This window comes from Ursus americanus, chromosome 1, assembly GCF_024610735.1.
Source record: "Ursus americanus isolate L20-20 chromosome 1, mUrsAme1.1.p, whole genome shotgun sequence".
NCBI lineage: Eukaryota > Metazoa > Chordata > Mammalia > Carnivora > Ursidae > Ursus > Ursus americanus.
In genome coordinates this window covers 50,459,542-50,480,039 of record NC_142127.1, presented here as the reverse complement: position 1 = coordinate 50,480,039, position 20,498 = coordinate 50,459,542, and the positions used below count along the sequence as shown (strand labels likewise).

The 20,498-nt window shown below is 40.3% G+C and overlaps 1 protein-coding gene across 1 annotated transcript in view; it reads right to left on the bottom strand.

Moving 5' to 3' along the window:
- The window catches only part of RAPGEF4 (Rap guanine nucleotide exchange factor 4), a 272,967-nt gene that overhangs the window by 222,685 nt on the left and 29,784 nt on the right, over nucleotides 1–20,498 (bottom strand). Inside the window, exons 2-3 of the mRNA XM_045779703.2 lie at nucleotides 6,288–6,430; nucleotides 2,951–3,039 (exon numbers count right to left, since the gene is read on the bottom strand). Of these exons, the coding sequence (XP_045635659.1) occupies nucleotides 2,951–3,039; nucleotides 6,288–6,430 (232 nt within the window). The remainder of the gene's footprint in view (nucleotides 1–2,950; nucleotides 3,040–6,287; nucleotides 6,431–20,498) is intronic.

The window sequence follows — 20,498 nt, the reverse complement described above, 5'->3', positions numbered from 1 at the left end:
CAAGGCTGCAGCATCAAGTTTCGCCTGATCTTCACCCTGCTGGCTCACCATACAGATTTCAAACCTACCAGTCCCCACAATCACATAAGTCAATTCCTTAAAATAAATATTTGTCTGCCTATCTCCTATTTGTCCTATTTCTCTGGAGAACTCTGACCTAGAGACAGTACTATTCTGATGGGCTAACTCATCACTCTGATTTGGCCACATCACTAGTGGGCAGAGACCAGAGCCCATTACAAGGCCAGCACAGGTAGAAATGGCTTTTTTTGTTTCTCACTGTCAAACAACTTGCCATGGGAGGAATTCAGCCATCTTGCTCATTCTCTTTAGCTTCTTCCTCTCATGGAGTGGCAACCATGTCGTGTGGGTGACTGTCTGAGCTGGCTGGAAGGCTGGGCCCTCTGTGTTTCTCAGACTCCTCTCTGGAGGGTTGGAGGATGTAGAAGTCAATGAGCTTTCTCTTCCATATAGCTTGATGATATAAATCAGTCCAGAAAACTCTGGTTGGACAATGTCGGGTGACACACAAAGAGGAGACAGTAAGCCAGCTTTGGTATAAAGCTAAAATTCCTAACAACTTAAGATAAGACCAAGCCCAGCTTAGGAAAGTCCTCAGCATGTGTTTGAGGTCAAAACCACAGCAGAAGTTAGAGGTTTGTTAAGATTTTAAAAACCCCACAGCTAATAACAAAGTGTTATGCAGCTATTCTTTGCTAGGACCCCGTGGTTAGAGAGAATTGGTCCAGGGCAATATTCCAGGAGCCTCTGGCCAAATCCTATTTTAAACCATCACAATCTCATGGCAGCTTTGAACATTTGATGTCTCAGCAGATGTTATTTCTCATCCTTTAGGTACATCTGTTCTTTCTTCTTCTTCTCTTTCCTCCCTGTGTTTTCCTTCCCTTCTCACCTTTCTCCCCCTTAATTCTTAACTTTCTCGCCTTTGCTCTCTATCCTCACCTTCCTTCTTCAGTTCCTCCCCTCTCTCCATCATCACCCATTTAGGACCACCTGGAGGAGTGAGGAGACCCATCCTCTACTAGGCCCTGTCCCCTCCACACCTCCACACAGGTGAGACCTGGTTACAGCGAGGATCAGGAACAGCTCTGAGCAAGGAGCCCGAGGGTCCCCACCAGAACAGCAGGCTGCCGGTGGAAGGTGTGCAGAGGTAAGAGACATGGGGAAATCTGAAAAGATGATGACTAACAGAGAGAGGGGAAGGTGCTGGAGTCATCACACTTCTTTTGAGTCAAAAGCACAGAGCAGTGCCTAAGAGCCTATGTTCAGGCAACTGACTTCTTCGGCTTGAATCTTGGTTCCCCTAATTTCTAGGCTGTTACCTGGGGCAAGTTATTTAACCAGTCAGGGCCTCACTTCCTTATCTGTAAAACAAGAACAGTAATATGACCTACCCTGTAGGGTTATCGTGAGGAATAAAGGAGTAAATAAATACCTGTTAGGTGCTTAGAACACCACCTTGCACATGGCACTATCCAAGAAATGCTAGCTTGTTCTCAGTTCCACTGAGAAACTGAGGCAGCTTACAAGAATAAAAACCTCACCTCTCACCTTGGCCCTCTGAACTCCAGGAGAAAACCGGCTCTGTGAGAGAGGGGAAGAGGGATAGTCCCAACAAGATTGAAAGGCACAGGTCCTAGGCAGTTTTTAATGGAACTTTCTATGCAATGATCCACAGAAAAAGTATCCATGGGTTAAGCAGCACTTAGGCACGGGCCTGAGACTAACCATCCACAACAACGGGAATAACACTGGCAACTATATTCCAAACTCCAAACGCCCACTTTAGCAACAATCTTTAGGATACTTTTCCATTTTTAGATGGATGGCTTCCCATAACTCCAATATGCACACATGTTCCTACAAAATTTAAATCTCAAATTTAGGGCACCATAAATGTTTCTCACATTGGAAGTGTGTTACATATGGAAAAGGCTCAGAAGCACTGTCTTAAACATGGTATTTGGCTGTAGGCTTTGTCTCTTTAACTGATTTATAAATTTTTCTTGATAATTCTTTCTGATGTTACAATTAGCCAATTCCCTTCCTGCAGTTTTTATATTAATCCTGAATATGCAGATAGAAAACCTGGGCCATTTTCATACTGAGGCTTGAGGGTGGCGTTTAGGGGCTGTCTTTTTGAGATTCGAGGTTCTTGGGGCCAAACAGGGAAGTTCTGTACATTTGGGGCCCATGGAATAAGGATGAACAAGGGTCACTGCAGATGTGAAAGGAGAGTCTGGGTCCAATTTTAAATATTCACAAATACCGTTGGCGGGGGAAAGGAGACAAAATGAGTTTTATCTACCAGGATGCTAAGCTCCTCCGAGGTCACTAATGAAGATCAAGCAAGCAAGTTCCATACTTTAGAAGGAAAATATATTACTGGCCCTTCCATATTTGAGAAGATGAGGCAGAGAAACCGTGAGAGAGAGAGACTTATAGGGAGGCTGCATCAACCACACTTTGCCCGCATCACTGCAGTGCCTACAAGGCTGACGAGGGGACCACTTCTACAACAAAGAAAAGTCAGGGTACCAGATGGAGAAGGATCTGAGGAGAAACCTAAAAAAACTTGATTTTCTATCCCCTTTGTTCACATTTCAATTTACATGACAGCAATTTATCAAATTGCAGTTGAATTGTTTGCGTTTCCCAAGAGATAGCAAGCTCCTGGGAGGGGGCACTGTGTTCCCACACTTCATGTTCCAACACCTGTCACCATACTCAAACCACGGAAGACATGCCGGGTGTATGTTTGTTGAATAACTTAATACAAGAATTCAATGAACACTTGTCAAACTCCTTCCTACGGAAAGAGGAAAGGAGTCTGAAAATGTAATTTTGATGGCATAAAAGATATAGACCTAATGTGGCTTTAAAAATAATAGTTATAAATCCTACTTAAAAAAAGAATACGATATCTTACCTGGTGACTGCTGGTCTCAGACACTTTGACATCCAAAGACCCTGCCAGAACAGCATACCAGTTTGTTCCGATATCACCCTGGCGAAATACTGAAAAAGAAACAGTAAGGTAAATATATCAAATATAAGTTGGTTTTACCATATGACCACGGGTCATTATAAGCATGACTTGCATCTAGCAAAGCTTTCCACCTCGCCTCTATCTGTTTCCATAAAAGCATGATGTATTTCTCTTTTCCCCATCTGTCAACAAAGCTATATCCTATTTACTCTATGAAGCGGAACTCTATTTAAAGGGAACTCTTATATACAGAGTAGTAATAAGGGATGATAACCCTAAATGCTATAAGATCTTTTGAATTTAAGAAGAATTCACTGATGTTTTATGTAATTTATTTTAAATACATTTCATAGTATTGTGATTCTTAGAAAATAATTACTCTAGATGGGGTACATATTAACAAGGTTATTTGATTCAACAAAATTCTAGTCTACCACCCCAATTTCCTAAATCTACATATATTAAAAGCAATGTATTCTTAGAATAGAATGTTCCCTTTTAAGGAACATAGATGAGTAAGAAAAATAAAATCTGCTATAAAAATTTTAACTAGTATTATCACTTTCCATTTTCTTATTTGTTTTATAAATTCATTGCTTTTAGGCATTAAGAGTTAACTAGTCTTTGGAAATGACTGTCATCAGAAATTTCTGAACCTGATTTTGCTTTTACTTTTGTAACCTCAGAGAGAAAATATTTAGATATTTAGATAGAACCCTAGTTCTCATATCATGATAAGACCAGTACTTTGGAAAATCATTCTGAAACACTGGCTCAAAAATCTCATACAAATCCAACTATCCTTTTAAATACCCTGGCTAAATAACTAGATTGAATGATCTAATATTTTAAAATTCTTTTCACAATTAGAGTCAGAGGTCAAGTGACTCAGTATAAAATCACATGACAACTCAGTGGGACAGTTGAATTCTGGCAGGGCTAGTGCTCCCTGCATAAGAGCGAGCTTCTAGGAGCCACAATAATGACGACAAGCTGCTCTAAACTCCCCAAGACATGCTGTGGAAAGACAAGCACGACAATGGCATCCTACACAGGTGCAGTAATAAGCTGAAGAGGAGAGACTGATGAGTTTATAGCTGGCCTCTCCAGTAACTCTGCTATTCCCAGCTTTTGTAAGTGACTTAGTTTAGAGCTAGGGTTTTGCCTTTCATGAACTTCTTGGCCCCAAAAGACATCATCACCTGCCAATCAATTTTACATTACAAAATAAATCATAGAAGATTCATTTTAAAAATGGCCTTAAGAAACAGAAAATAGAGTCTCATCCCCAAAAGAACAATGTTTCTGGTATCAGTAAGAAAGAAAATATATTGGTTTGAAAACAATATGTATGGATGACTTTTTAAATGTAAGTATGACTATATTTGCGTGTACACGTGTAGGAAGACATTTCAAAGGACACGAAGTGTTGATAGCAATTTCTGCATTTGGGGATTCTACACGATTTTTATTTTGCTTGTCTTCCAAATTTTCTACACTTATGTTTGACAGACCCTGTTGGTCTCCCACTCAGAATCATACACCCGCCTCCTCTTATCTAAGTTAACACAGATTTTATACAAGTTTCCACCCTCCTCCACAGGACTAAAGCTCAGAGCATAGACTTTCTTCCCTAGCTCCAGTGCTGTAATCATGATCGCTCCAAACCAATCATGGTGATCCCATTATCTTTGACAGTGACTGGTTTAGATGCCAGTATATGATGCAATTCTGGCCAATGAAACAGGAGCTCTACTGGAGGACTGCTGAAAATAGACACAAGAAGAAATAGTCCTTCGACAGGATATCTTTGTGTTGTCATGTGATGGGGCTCAGGGCAGGTTACTCCAAAATATGCCAAAGTGGCATATTGATTATGTTGAATCAAAGTTACTTGAGAAACAGCAGGTGCAAAGATACTCTGACCCGCCTGTCTGTCCTCTGGAAAGCAGGAAGTAAGTCTCCCATGTGAAAGGAACCCTTCCTGCACCATGAGATAGACATCATTATCACCAGACATAGAGAATTCAGGGCCGAGAAGGCTATATAAACAAACTCTGCTTAGTTTCTTCACTAATTAGTACCCAAGTCTAAGTTTCTTTGTCTTGTTGGTTTTCCACAAACATATTGTTTCTTTATCTAAAAAGTATATAAACAGCCTGCCTTGGTCATTTCTTAGGTCCCATATCTGAGACCACTGTAATGTATGAAATTTAATTTTTTTTCTCCCGTTAATCTGTCTTATGTCAATTTATTAGCCCAGCTAAAAAGAACCACAGGGGGTGCGGGGGGAGTTTTCCCCTCCCAACACATGTAATGCCTCTAATTGCTATAGCAGTCTTAGAATCACTTGGGTCAAATCTGAGAACAAAAGCCAACACTTGAGGATGCAGAGCAAAACATATACAAAAACAAAATGGGAGAGACATGTGACCTTAGTAATGTCTTTAAGTCACTTAATTAACTAACTCTGAAGCCATCCTATCTCAAGACTTCCTGAATATGAGCACATATTGCATGGTGCACTGGGTGTTATATGCAAATAATGAATCATGGAACATTGCATCAAAAACTGGGGATGTACTGTATGGTGACTAATATAACAAAATAAAAATTACAAAAAAATTAAAAAATTTAAAAAATTTTTTTTAATTAAAAAAAGATTTTAATAATAAAAAAAAGACTTCTTGAATATGAGTAACTAATTTTTCCCTCCTTGTAGGAGTAATTGATATTCAAGCCAGTTGGATGGGAGCTATCTGTTACTGCATCATAAAAGTATCCCAACAGATGGAAAAGCATTATTTTTTAATGAGAAAATACATTTTTTTAATGCAGCTGTCACCCTCTTGTTTTCTTTCCCTGCCCCTTAGTCACACCTGAAATAGATGTCACTCAGGTTGATTCAAAACATTACTATTAACATTCATTAAGAGTCCTTTTATCTTTAATATCCTACTGACTTACATATTTCTTGGGGTAAAGAAAATAACTATTTGAGTTTCTAAGGATTTAGCTGAGTATACAAGTCAGTACATCTTTCCAGTTCCACCTTCCAGGCTACACTGGAAGAACATTTCCATGCTGTGAACAAAGTCAAGGAAATGCCTACACAGAACTGAATAAACAAAGTTAAGGGAAATGTCAATCTAATACCTTTGGGTGAAGCTCAAATATTTGGCACATAAATACTCCATGTACTATCTGTCCCCATGGGATAACTACAAATGATCACAAACCATACATGAAAATACACCACTGAAGTTGCATTTCTTACATGTTATTCCTTTTTCCAGGTTCTCATAATAACCACATAAACAAATCTGATGAAGGAGATTTGGGTGAAATTTCTCAAAAGCTTTAACTTCTTTCAGCCTTGTGAAGATTATATCCACATCTTCACTGGATCGTTCCAATGGTCTATAAAAGGGAGAAAAGGCACAAAAAGCTGTATCAATAAGGATTTACTTCAGTCAACATGCATTATGTTAATTATATTCAAATTTATGCAACCATCCCAACTGTAAATGCAAACATTTATATACCTATCCCCATCACAAGTATTTCCAGGCTTTTGTCAACCATTCATCTTAAGTCACAACTATTGCAGATGGTGTGATACTCTGATTTATAGTAAGGAATGCGTATTTGATCTTTATCCACTGTTCCTGACACACAGCTCCTAAAATTCTTGTGATTTCCTATATAAAAGCCATAGGGGCATCTTTTGTTACAATAGTTGATCTTTTGTCCTTAGTTCCTGAAGTGTTTCAGAGACATAAAGGTAAAATGCGTGTCTTGCTATTCATACCAAGACCCTCTCTTTACAACTGCATTTATGTTACTAAGGTAACTTGTGGAAAACCCCTAGGTAACCTAAGGATGGAGGCTGGTTGCCAAGGGAACCAACCATGTGATTAGAGGGTTGGAAATTTCAGCCCCACTTCCTAACCTCTCGGGAGAAGTCTGGAGATTGAGTCAATCACTGAAGTCCCATGATTTAATCAACCATGCCTACATAATGAAGCCTCCATAAAAATTCCTGAACTGTGGGATTCAGAGAACTTCCAGGTTGGTGAACATGTGAAGATTTGGGGAGCATGGCATGCTCAGAAAGAGCATGGAAGCTCTGTGCTCCATCCCATACCTTCCCCTATGCATCTCTTCTGTCTGGCTGTTCCTAAATTATATCCTTTTATAAAAATAAAAAAAAACACACAAAACAGCAATCTAGTAAGTAAACTGTTTTCCTGGGTTCTGTGAGCCACTCTAGCAAATTAATCAAACCTGAGAAGGAGGTGGTAGGAACCTCTTCGGTTTATAGCCCACTGGTGACAGCCTGAACTTGTGTTTGGCATCTGAGGTGTGTACAATGGGGCAGTCTTCTGGGACTGAGCCCATAACCTGTGGGATCTGATGCTATCTCTAGGTAGACAGTGTCAGAATTGAATTGAATTGAATTGAACTGTAGGAGACCCAGACGGTGTCTCAGAATTGTTTGGTGTGGAAAACCCACAGGTCAGTGTCAGGGTGTTGGGTTACCACAGTAGTGGAGAGAGTGAAGAAAACATAGGAGGAGTGTCTCCTTTGCAGATGGCTAAAGCAGGAATCAGCCTCCAAGTCATGAGTTCAAGCAGAGTTCAAGCTTTTGGGTATTGCTTAATCCTTTAGAAGCACCAGGGTGTGATAAGATACATGAAAATTTAGGTTTTACTTAAAATTGAAGTCACAAACACAAATGCTTGAAGTGGCCAATCAGATAAATCAAGTGGGTAAAAAGAGTCAAATATAAGGGGGCAAAAATCTTTCCTACATGAAAACAATGGTAAAAGTACAAAGACGAATAAGAACTGATACTGAGCCTCAATGTGGGCAATGATAGAGGGAATGGTGGGGAGCAGAGTCAACTGCAAAGATGGGACTGTCTAAAAGGAGCAGGCCTTCTTTGGCTGTTTTCCTTATTACTGGTTTTCTGTGGAAACATGGGCCCACATGTTGTCATATCTTCCAATCGTTCAAGGAAAGATATCTAGATCTTTGTTCACATTTCTTAAACATTGTGTGGTTCACACAAATAACATCTGTGGACTAGATTCAACTTGCTGCCCACCATTTTGTATTCTCTGGATTAAGATGAACCGAAGAACCAAACAAATATGGGATACTTTCGCAGATTATATAAACTGTTTCCTTCCCTCCCTTTGCTCAGTTTTCCAAGTCTATTCCTTCAATATGCTTTGCAGGATCATATGGTGTTCCTTGATAGATATTTCACATTACACAGAAACTATCCAGCCTCACATATGCTCCGGAGACTTCTGGGATCAGAAGAAATGAGCTGGTGACTGAGACAGTAATTCTCACTAAATACCCATGTGCTTCCCTGAATTTACCATCTTCCCTTGCAGTTATGTTGGAGCCATGCTGTGGCTAGTGGACCGTGAACAAAACTAGCATGTGTCACTTCTGAGATGAGACTGTTAAGAGCCATGGGATGTCTTCTTTCTTTTCCTCAGCCATAACTCTGTAGTGTTATGGGTTGAATTGTGTCCTTCTCATAAAATATGTTGAAAGTCCTAACATCTGATACCCATGGGTAAGCCATAATCTAAAGACTGGTGTTCTTATAAAAAGAAGGAAATTAACACAGAGAGACATGGGGAAGATGCCTATGTGAAGGTAGAGGCAGAGATTGAAGTGATGCATCTGTAAGCCAAGGGACCCCAAGAACTGATGGCAACTACCAGAAGTGAGAAGGAAGCAAGGAAGGGTCCTCCTCTAGAGCCTTCAAAACATGGCCCTGATGACACCTTGATTTTGGACTTCCGGTTTCCAAAACTGTGAGAGAATCTATTTCTATTTTTTAAACCCACCTAGTTTATGGTATGTTGTTTGAGAGTCCTAGGAAATTAATACAGAAGATATGTGTTTCAGATGCTTTAGCCACAAGATGGAGACTGTGCAAGTAACAAATAAAACTCCATTGTGCGAAGCTACTAAGATTTGGGTGTGTGTGTGTGTGTGTGTGTGTGTGTGTGTGTGTGTGTGTGTGTGTAGGGTTGGAGGATTTTTACCACAGCATCACTTAGCATCACCTAGACTAACACAGAGGTCAGGACTGGATGTGCCAGAGCTCCAAGGAACTCAGGACATTGTAGGAGAAAGTACAGATCCCACCATGAGAGATGACCATTTCTGGAGGACATGAGCAGATGACCTGTCACTACGGGAAAGACCTAAACTCATGAAAGCTTACTTAAGAGGCTTTTCACCTACCCTCAATGACACTTTCAGGCCCCAGAAAACTAGATTCAAAGAGTATGCCCACAAACTAGCTTCCCAGTAACCTCCAGAAAGGACTTGGACCCTGCTTCCCAGGGAGGAGGAGGGGAAATCCTCATGCATTAGTGTCCAGTTTATAAGATAACCAAGTTCTCAAAAGAGCTGGGAGGTTTGCAGGCTTCACCAGGGAAGGTATAGCACATCAGGACCAGTGCCTCCTTCCGCCTATTGGCCCTTTGTGAGGGCTTTTATCAACTCCCTACCAGAAGGTATGTTCCTAAAGGGAAGGGGCTTTGAAACAGCAGCTAGAACTTCAGCAGTTAATCAAGGGGAACAAAAGACCTTCAGCAAGTGTCCTTGTGTGCCCAGTGAGAACGCATTTCACAGGCAGTGAGGGCAACAGCAACCGGCAGAGGCGACCCCTGGTGAGGAGTCATGCCAGCAGGGCACACTTCATGGGAAGCAATGTTGGCACCAGCAGGGAGTCACACCCAGCCACAGCAAGCAGCCGTGTGAACTCCACAGGCTGCTGCCACAGCAACGCTGGCACTAGTCTGCAGGCCCAAAGCAATGACAGCATTCAAACGACCATGGGAGGAATCAAGAACCAGAAATTGACTGGGCATTGATATGATGGATTCTACTTAGTTACAGAGGAAAAAAGGTAAGTGGAGATTAGAATCCATATTCCGTGAAGAAAAGCAGCATCCCATTTTGTGCATTCTCCCTAGAGTGTGTCCCATCTCAGGAAGGCAGACCAGGACAGCTTAAACATTTTTGGGCCAACATCCTCCAGAAGAAATAGAAAGCAGCAGAAGAAAAGCTTATGTACTTCCATGCAGTCCAAAACAAGCACAAAGAACTTTAAGATTCGTAACCAGATTGTGTAAGGCCAAGTGACCAAAGACACTTGAAAAGACAAAGTTAATTTGAGATAACCAGGACAACTCTGAAACCTTTCTTCCTGATATTTTCTTTAGGCATCCCCAAATCAGGTCCTAAAATGTTGCCCACTGTTAACGCATTTAAGCCTCAGAAACAATGAAAAGCAATGTTTTATCTGTCATTGCTTTTACTGGGTACTTCCTTGAGTACGGAAAACTGCATTCAGCTATGAACTAACATCTTTACTATCCCACTTCTGTTATCTACCACTGGTGGAAATCCTTCTGTTGACCCTCTTCTCTTGTGAATCCATAATTTCCTAATGCCACATGGATTCTCATTTCTGTAGAGGTCATCCTGGCACTTCTTTTATAGATCCCACAGTCCTCAGTAGAAGGCCATGCCTGCAACAAGTCCTTGGTGTGTGATGATGTTCTAGGGCGACCTCAAACTAACTCTTCTTCCCTCCTACATTTGCTACTGCACCTGCACTCCTATTTGCATGCATGGAGCAGCCTCACCCTCACCCTCACCACATCCAGGTAATTCTACCTACTCAATGCCTTTCAAATCCATCCCCTCCTCTCAGCCTCTCCTGCCACTGCCTCAGTTGCGTGTGAATGAAGGGCACATGAAGCTTGTGTTGGGACATGAAGCTGAACAGCATGGCAGAGACGGAGAGCTTGGTTCCATCTAGGAGCCAGCACAAGTATTTTAAGAAGGGTTGGATGTGCATTGAAAAGATCACCTTGGGGGCGCCTGGGTGGCACAGTGGTTAAGCGTCTGCCTTCGGCTCAGGGCGTGATCCCGGCGTTCTGGGATCGAGCCCCACATCAGGCTCCTCCACTATGAGCCTGCTTCTTTCTCTCCCACTCCCCCTGCTTGTGTTCCCTCTCTCGCTGGCTGTGTCTATCTCTGTCAAATAGATAAATAAAATCTTTAAAAAAAAAAAAAAGAAAAGAAAAGATCACCTTGGCAAGTCCAGGCAGATGTGAGGGAGTCAAGACCGCAGGTAAGAGACCAGTTAGGAAGCTCTTGCAGTTTCAAAATGATGATATGGGCTTCTCTAATTATAACACCCTCTAGGATCCTTTCCATTCCCTTAATAACTGTGTACAGCTGGTCCCCCAAGTAGAAATAAGTAACAGCTCCAAGTTCAAAGAAGTTCTTTTCCTTACCCAGGGCCCATTTTTTAAAATCTTTAAAAATAAAAAAAAAAATACCTCACTTTTAAAATATGCTCAAATAACAGAATAATTTACAAAAGAAGACACTGTGGTAGGCAGGAACATAGGGTGACCCTCAATGACCCACATCCTTGTACAATCCCCCTGAGGGTGGGCAGGTGCTGTAATTTGCTTTTGGTCAACAGAGCATGGCAAAAGTGTAAAGCTATCACTCCCACAATTATGTTATGATATATGGCAAAGGTAAAGAGATTCTGCAGATATAATGAAGGTCTCTAATCAGTTGACTTCAAGTTAATCAAAAGGGAGATTTTCCCCAAGTGGGCCTGACATAATCAAGTGGATCATTTGAAAGAGGGTAGAAGAAGTGGGAGCTTCTTTTGCTGGCGGCCTTGAGGAAGGAAGCTGCCATGTTGGAGGAGGGCAGCAAGGTGAGGAATATGGGAGGCCCCTGGCTGGCAGCCAGCAAGAAAACAGGGACCTCCATACTACAGCTGAGAGGAACTGAATTCTACCAACAATATGTGCGCGTAAAAGATGTCCCCAAGCCCCAGAAAAGAACACCATCCAGTTAGCAGCTTGATTTCAGCCTTTAAGACCCTGAGCAGAGGATTCAGACAAGCATATCCTGGATCCTGCCCCATGGAAATGGCCAGATAATAAACGTATGCTGTTCTGAGCCACTAAGTTTGTGGTAATGTGTTCCACTGCAACAAAGAAAATACAGATATGAAGTTATTTTCTCACATTGACTCATTTCCTTAAGACCAACTTAGGGTTCACTTCCTTCATGGAGCTTTTCCTTACAACCTTGCTTCTCTTCTCTGAAATCCAATTGATAACATTGCTTTTTGGCCTCTTATTTCATGATGTTAAAAGTTCACACTTAATGCATGTCAATTTTGTCTTCTTGGAGATACTGTCATTCATTTATTCATTCATTTGGTATATACTATTTGGGTCTCATCTCTTATAAACCACTGATTCACTGTTTTCCTGCTTCGTTTTGGTATTTTTCTTCTGTGATTCTTTGGTTCTTCCAGAATGAATTTCAGTCTGTCCCTGAAAACTTTCTAAATCTGATAGCAAGGTGAGACAGACGTTAACCCATCTAAATTAGCAAAAGGCACAAATTAAAAATATTTCTGATAAAATGTAATTATTTTAAGTACTGTATAAATTGTAATGGTAAATAATGTCTATTTAGCAGTATCAAAAAATATCATTTTCCTAGGATGCATTTATGATCTTGAGAGAGAGGTTTTAACATGTAACTTTTGATCACTTCTAGCTTTCAAATTAATGGCATTCAAATATATAAAACTTCACATTGCAGTATAAATTATCAAAATCTATGGAATTTTAAATGACTCTCCACCAAACACATCCTTTTACGAATGCACATTTGTTTATTGCTTTCCTACTGTACATTAGATACCTTTCCCTGGAAGAACAAGGGTAAACAAGATACGGTCCTATCCATAAGAAGTTCACAATCCGCTGGGGAAAGGAGTCATGTAACCAAAATTAGAATACTCTATGTTAAGTACTGAACTGAGGGTACCCATTATATTCTGGTCTGGACCTTCTTTTACTGCACAGAGAATGCACACATGGGAACTACCAAAGTTAGGTGTGCAAGGGATAGCAAAGATTCTGGATTCCCAGTACTGCCTGCATTTATTAGGCAATGTGAAAGTTTAATATGCTCTTGAATCTTAATTCAGTCAATTTAGGATTATCTAGGCACAAATCTAGGCACAATCCTAGGATTATCTAGGCACAATCCTAGATTATCTAGGATTATCTAACTAAAGCACAAAATACTAACACATAGGCATTTGTGAGAAAAAAATGTACAATAACTGTAAAATTAGCGAAAACATCCCCCCTTAGATGACTTCTGCTGTTTGGCTATATGATAATCAATATTTGTAAACCCCTTGCCATGTGGAAGGCTACCCCCCTTGTCAATCTGCTAAGAAAACCCCTCAGTGCTAACACATGCAGAAGCCCTGGGGGACCTCCAGGACAGCAGATTCCAACACCCAACAGTCAGAACTTGGGGGTGCAAAGTATGGGAAGAGAGGAGGGACTGGGAGAAGGGGAAGCAGAGCTGCTCTCTGCCCAGCTGCCTTCCCACAATTATAAACAGAAGGCTCAGCCAAGAAATGGACAACAGTAGCATACTATAGTAGTACTGTCATCTTGTGGGAATATATGGAATGTTTTATTTCCTCAAATACTTTATTTGTATTTTTTTTTAATTTCCAGATGTCTTGTGAAAATCAATAAATGTATTTCAGAACATTTGGTTTAATTTGAACTAAATACATTTGCATTAAAATGAATTTGCAGTTGGTTTTGACTCATTTTGTTTTAACAGTAACTTTGGGTTATAAGAGCAGGTCCTCTCCCCTAATAAAGTGTTAAATCCCAAATAATGCAGTAATTTTATAATTTTATAAATTGTAAAAGGCTACAGAGCTATTATTATTACCAGTACCATCTTCTTCATCATCATCATTATTAGCCACAAAAGCCTTTTAAAAAAAATATTCAATGAAAACAAGGAATAAAGTACTTAAAACATGTACCATTATTCTCATTTGCCTTTTGAAGCTTTTATTTTTTTTATTTTTTTCAAAGATTTTATTTATTTATTTGACAGAGATAGAGACAGCCAGCGAGAGAGGGAACACAAGCAGGGGGAGTGGGAGAGGAAGAAGCAGGCTCATAGCAGAGAAGCCTGATGTGGGGCTTGATCCCATAACGCCGGGATCACGCCCTGAGCCGAAGGCAGACGCTTAACCGCTGTGCCACCCAGGCGCCCCTGAAGCTTTTATAGATAGATGTGCATGTATGTTTTCCTCTTTCTCTCTCTATTATAGCAACCATAAGATCTCAAACACTATGTGCTTGACAATCTAGGTCTTTTTGTAACACAATTAACTTTCCAAAGGGCTTTGAAAATTTTCATCATCACAGCTCTCTTAGATGAGCAGGTATTATGAACCCTATTTTACTAGCAAAAACATTTGACACAGAGGTTAGATGAGTATTAGTATACCAAAATCTTGTGTATTTATACTGCCAAAGATGACATGGATATATCAAAAGTCTTTGAAACTCAAGATGTTTACCACTTATCATGTTATCATTTTAATTATACTATTATTAACCACTTAGAATACTGAAAGGTTTACTCTTTACTAATTATAAGTTTTACCAACAATGTCAACAAAATTCAGAAAGAAGGTGTTGAAAATGTATTCATTCAATCTGCAAATATTTACTTAGTATATGAGAGGAGAATAAGGCACTCAAGGCATGGCTCCTGCACAAGGAAGTTAAAATTGAATTAGGAAGATTTGCACACATACATCAATTACCAAGGTGAAATGTGGTAAGAAATACAATTAAAACAGGAAAGAAGGGAAAAGGAATTCTGAAGAGGAACATCACTTAAGAAGTGATCGCTTAAGAAGACATCATTGAAGGATGAAAGTTCTACAAACACTTCATGCAGGCATTATTGTAAATTCTTCCTAAAATCAGTCCTTGTCTTTTTATGACTACAGACCCACCACTGTTGGTCATTTAGTTCTAAAAATGTAGTGTATTGTGCTACAGCTCCTCCCCCTGGAGATCTGCTGAATGATTCTTCTCCCTATGAGTTTCTTACCCACCAACCACCCTCCCAACACACACAAACACATAAGCACACACAGATACACACATACATACAGAGATGCATACACACACACACAAATGTACAAATACACATATACAAACACTTATACATGCTGACAAAGATTGTTGACCAAATTTACTTAGACTTCTGAAGCAAAGTTTTTTTAGGCTCATCTGTGCCCTCCCTTGTAAAATACAGTTTTAGCACAAACCCTACTAAGTCCATGTAACCAGAACCTCCCACCCTCCATATCTGACCACTCTGACATCAGATCTGGTTTCTCATCCTCCAACACCCCCCAGGTGATATCTGATCAGCCTTGTCTTCAGCAATGTCAATTTAGCCAAACCCTCCCTTACCCCTGATGTTTCCTCTTAGTAATTTTCTACCCCAACTACCCCCCCTTCTCTGCTCCTTGACTATAAACTCCCACTTGCCCAAGCTGTACTCAGAGTTGAGTTCCAATTTCCCACCCCAACTGTAAAATCCTATTGTCCTGTATAAAGTCTGCTTACCATCTTTAACAAGTACCAGTGAATATTTCTTTTCTTTAAACACACACACACACACACACACACACACACACACACACACACACATCCCTCGACTCAGTAGCCAAATTCTCTCTAGGCTCCTAATTCAGTCCATGTTCAGGGTGACTCTCAAAAAAATCCCCTTGATGAATCCTGAGACCCAGGAGCAACTGCAGCTTTTTATCCTCACAGCTAAGACTGACTGTCACAAGGCACACCAGGACCTCTGTGACCCTTCCAAAATATGGCCCGCACATCTGCCATCAGGGAGCAGAGCACGTGAAGTCTGCAAATTTCTGGCCTTCATGCCCCCTGTCTAGAAATCATGCCTGCTTGCTTTTATGTCTTTATGAAAGAGTAAAGTGAAAACTGCCCCCTTGGTGTCCCAAATAAGAGAGTTGTGCCTGCAGGTCACTCTGGACTACCATTTTGGCCTAGCAGAGCAATACTGCGAGTCAGAACACCACCACCTCCCTTTCACAGACGACCACTCTGTCATCTGTCCCATGGTGAGAGATGCCAGGTCTGGGGCCCGGGACTATTCAGACAGTTGAAAGAGGCTGCCTTCAGGCAGAGGGCAGGAACAGCCCTGCTAACATCGAAATAATGCCGACCTTACTGTTCTTAGTGAGAGGAGAAAGAGAGAAACCTTTTTGACTAGGCTCAGTGTGCTGTCATTTGTCTTATTACAATTAAAATGAAAATACAAAATCAAAGTACAGGCTTGTCCAATTTTAACAGACTCCTTTAAAAAATTTTCTCTGATGGTACATGAGTATATACACTCAGTACAGGATTTTCATGCTGGGCGTAAGTCTCTCTGCAACATGCCCCCAGCCAGAGGTCAAGGACCCCAGCCAAACTGCTTATTGGACCCCAAAGAGCACATAAAGTTTTCATAATTTTCCCTAGGCAAAACACTTGCTCTACCAACATTAAGTTAAAAATAACTTCTTTTGGCTACTTAAACTTTTAAAATGGCTTCTGGCATGACTCAGATAGCTGATGCTTCTTTAAAATGCTTTCCAGGTAAGTTTGAACTGATGGCTTTCTTCTTCTATGTAATTGTCACCATAGTAAGCAGGGGCTCTCAAAAGTCACTCCACGGTACCTAGTGCTATACTCAAATTTGAAAGACTCTGTTCAGAAAACTATCACTGCTATAATTAAATATTTGGAGAGCCCTCAGGGTCTTAGGTCGTGAGGATTAGAAAATAGGAATCTCTTGAATCAGAGCCTTCTGATAATCTTCCTTTCTTAGTGCTCTCTATTTGTGGGCAACCAGAAGGACGTCCTTGAGAAAAAAGGAAGAATATAGAGGATGGGGGCAGAGGCAAAGAGGACATTACTTTACTTAAGGAGAGTGATTCTCAATCTTCATTCCTCCCCAACCCGCCGGAAGCACAGGATACAAGCCCATGAGATGCAGTGGAGAGAAGCACATTTTTAGCAGGGAGTTTTGTTTTGTTTTGCTTTTTAAGATTTTTTAAAAATAATTTATTTATTTATTTGAGAGAAAGAGACAGAGAGAGCGACAGAGAGCACGAGTGGGGAGAAGAGGGAGAAGCAAACTCCCCGATGAGCAGGGAGTCCGACTCAGTGCTCCATCCCAGGACCCTGGGATCACGACCTGAGCTGAAGACAGAGGCTTAACCTACTGAGCCACCAAGGCGCCCCTCCCCTACTTTTAAAGATTTTATTTAGCAGGGAGTTTTGAAAACACCTTCCCTTACTGGATCAGCTGGTTGGAAATCTCTGGCTTTAAAAGAGAAGTGGGTATGGTACTATCACAGTGGATAGTCTGGCCCACAAGCCTGATACCTATTTTCTTTGGATCCTCCTCTTCGACTACTCCCCTTACTCCCTCTTCTCCAGACCCACAGGTGTTTTTGCTGCACCTTGAAGACCTTGGGCCACCTCAGAACTTTTGCAATGGCTATTCCTTCTGCCAGGGATGCTCTGTCCCCAGATCCTGGCATGACTCACTCCTTACCTACTGCAAATCTGAGCACAAATTCTCTTCTCAGTGAGCCTGCCCTGCCCGCCCTGCTTAACTCAGCTCTCTCGGTAGTACCTGACCTACTTTCACCCAACATTCTTTTTTTTCTTAACACTTCCTAACATACTATTTATAGTAACAATAATTATTTATTTGGGTGATTATCTCCACCAGAATGTAAGCTCCAGGAAGGCAAGTATTTTTTTTTCCTGTTTGGATTACTGCTATAGCTCCAGTACCTTGAACAGTGTCTAGCATATAGTAGGTGCCCAATGAACATTGCTGAAGAATAAATATACTTTTGTGCTGTTGTATTTGTACATGTGAGTGTATTACTATTAAAAGTTAATATTTCAAAGAAAATTAGATTACTTTTTGGATAAGAAACTATTTGTCTACAAAATTGTTGCTGTTCTCTACCACACTTACCAAATCAGAGTAATAATGAATCCTCAAACTACTGGTGTTCTCAGTGAAAGAATGCACAAAGAATCATTTCAATAACAGCTTACGTACACACCAAGATTTCTTAGAGGATCCATTTATATTTTTCCTCATGTGAGCGCATGCTAATTTTCATGACCAATTAAGGAAACCTAAATATTTAAAAATGTGATATTACTCAGGCTTTTCTGAAGGTAAAAACTACATGGGAAATGGAAATAAGGCAGTTCTAAAGCTATATCCCAGAAACAAAGAGAATAGATACCTTTCTCGAAAGAGATGCACTCAGAGAAGTCCATTAAACTAGGCCCAAAGTCAAAATGGTTCTAAACTAGAATATACAGTTTAGCACCAACCACTACAAGGGAGTTTATTATTCTTGCATGGAGATACTCAAGCTGTTATTGTGGTAACTAATCTCTCCTGCCCCACAATATTTGTAATGGATATAAGTACATTAAAATTAGGGGGAGGTGGGCCTAAATTTTACCTTAATTGATAAATAACAGAAAAACTGGTATGCAGACCCATTGGGTCAAGACAGGTCTCCAGATCAGTGATGAGATTATGTAAGTTTAAGTAGTCAGTTTTCATAAGGAAGACTAGATAACAGAATTCCAGGGCTTTCAGCAAAGAACCCAAGACAGAACAAAGAACTTAGCACATCAAGGTAGGTACCATTTTGACCTAAAACCAAGGGGTTTCAAGCCAACAGTCAAAGAAAGCCCTATAGGTGTCTTTAGTTCACTAGCAAAATCATCTCTATATCTGATGCTGATGACAAGTCATTTATTGAACATGACAAAGAACGGCAATTTATGTTTTTTTAAATATAATAAATGCCCTATTTGTTAAAAAAATCTATTGTTTCAATATAAGAAGAAGATAACTTCTATTTCTGTTATGATGGAGTAACTGGTGCCAAACTAACCTTTCCACAGTAAACAACATAAAGTTGAACAAAAACAAATTATCTCCCTGATTCTGCCCATCTTTAGAAAAGTCTAGAGAAATTATGTAGAGAGCCAATAAATAAATAATAAATAAAAATAAATCAGGTGCTATGTTCTGTAATTACTTAGCATCTTAGAATCTAAATACCTTGACCAAATAGGCCTGGGGCTTCCAGATCTATAGCTAAGTCAAAATACACTCAGGAATTTGGTTGGAATAATGTTTTCTATATGGTATAGCTAGCTATGGCCTATAAACTAGAAATTATGTAGTATAAGGTCCTGTCAGTTAAAGTTTTAGTAAACTAGAGATTACTTAGCACACAGTAGGATGCATTTCTTACAGACACAGTCAAATTCTCTTTTCTTTCACAGTGCTCAAGGTTTAATAGTGAAAAGACTGTTAAATAAATCTAAAGTTGACTAGTAGAGAAAATACTGAATGATTTTTCTGGATAAATTTTTGTTAGACTAAAACCTCGCGTCATACCCACCAAATCTAAGACGCCTTATTTCTATAGTTCCAACCCTCCAAAACCAGGGAAAATACTAAATTCCATTCTTTTTGGAAACAGCTTCTGGCCCTTTCAGAGTGTAAAATGGCAAGAGAAGTCCTCACCAACACAAATTTCCAGCATGCCTCACCGCAGAGGATGAAGTGCCCCAGGCAGCAACACGATTTGTGCCAAGGACATATGGCAGGGATTATGATTAGTCAGGGGTGAAGATTCAATTTGACAGTCTTTCTTTATACTGTTAGTCATTTTGGTTTTCAAAGTGATCAGAATTAATAGTCCAAACCAGGTAGGCTAGTGTCTAGAATGCTGGTTTAATAAAAAGAAAGCCGCCCTTGCATATAATTTCAGGCAAGTTTGAATGATTGCATCCAGCAGTTATGACTACCTAGGCAATAAGATGCTTAGAGACAGAGTTCCCAAAGAGCCAGTGGCTGGCTGATGCCTATATCAGAGAGAGGCCTTGTTACAGTCATGTATGGTCCATTTCATAACAGGATATTGTGACTCTCTATCTACACCCAACACATAGCTCTAGTTTGAGATGTCATAATGGCCTTCCTAAACGCCAGAAACTGGTCCACCTCTTCTAGTCCTCTTGTATGGAACAGGGAGCCACTCCCCAGGGCCATAGATGCTGACAACCATATCAATCCCAAGTCTCTGAGCAAGCAAAACAGGAAGTACCTTTGTCCCACAGTTTTTCTTCACCCAAGAAGAGATAAAGAGCATTAGAACTCTGAATTTCAGTCTCTAATCTCTTTCATTCAACAAATCTGCTGTGTGTGGACCAAGTACAAACATTTTGAGAATTACAGGAAGAACGATACCTTGATTATGCCCTAAAGCAACTTTTGCACTATAAGGGGATCTAAGACCTCTATCTAAATGATGATAATGCAAGGATGAAAGCAGGCTTCTAGGTCCACATAAAGGTACACAGATATCTATATAAAAACTCCTGGGGATTGGGAGCTAGACGAGACAAGAGTGAGT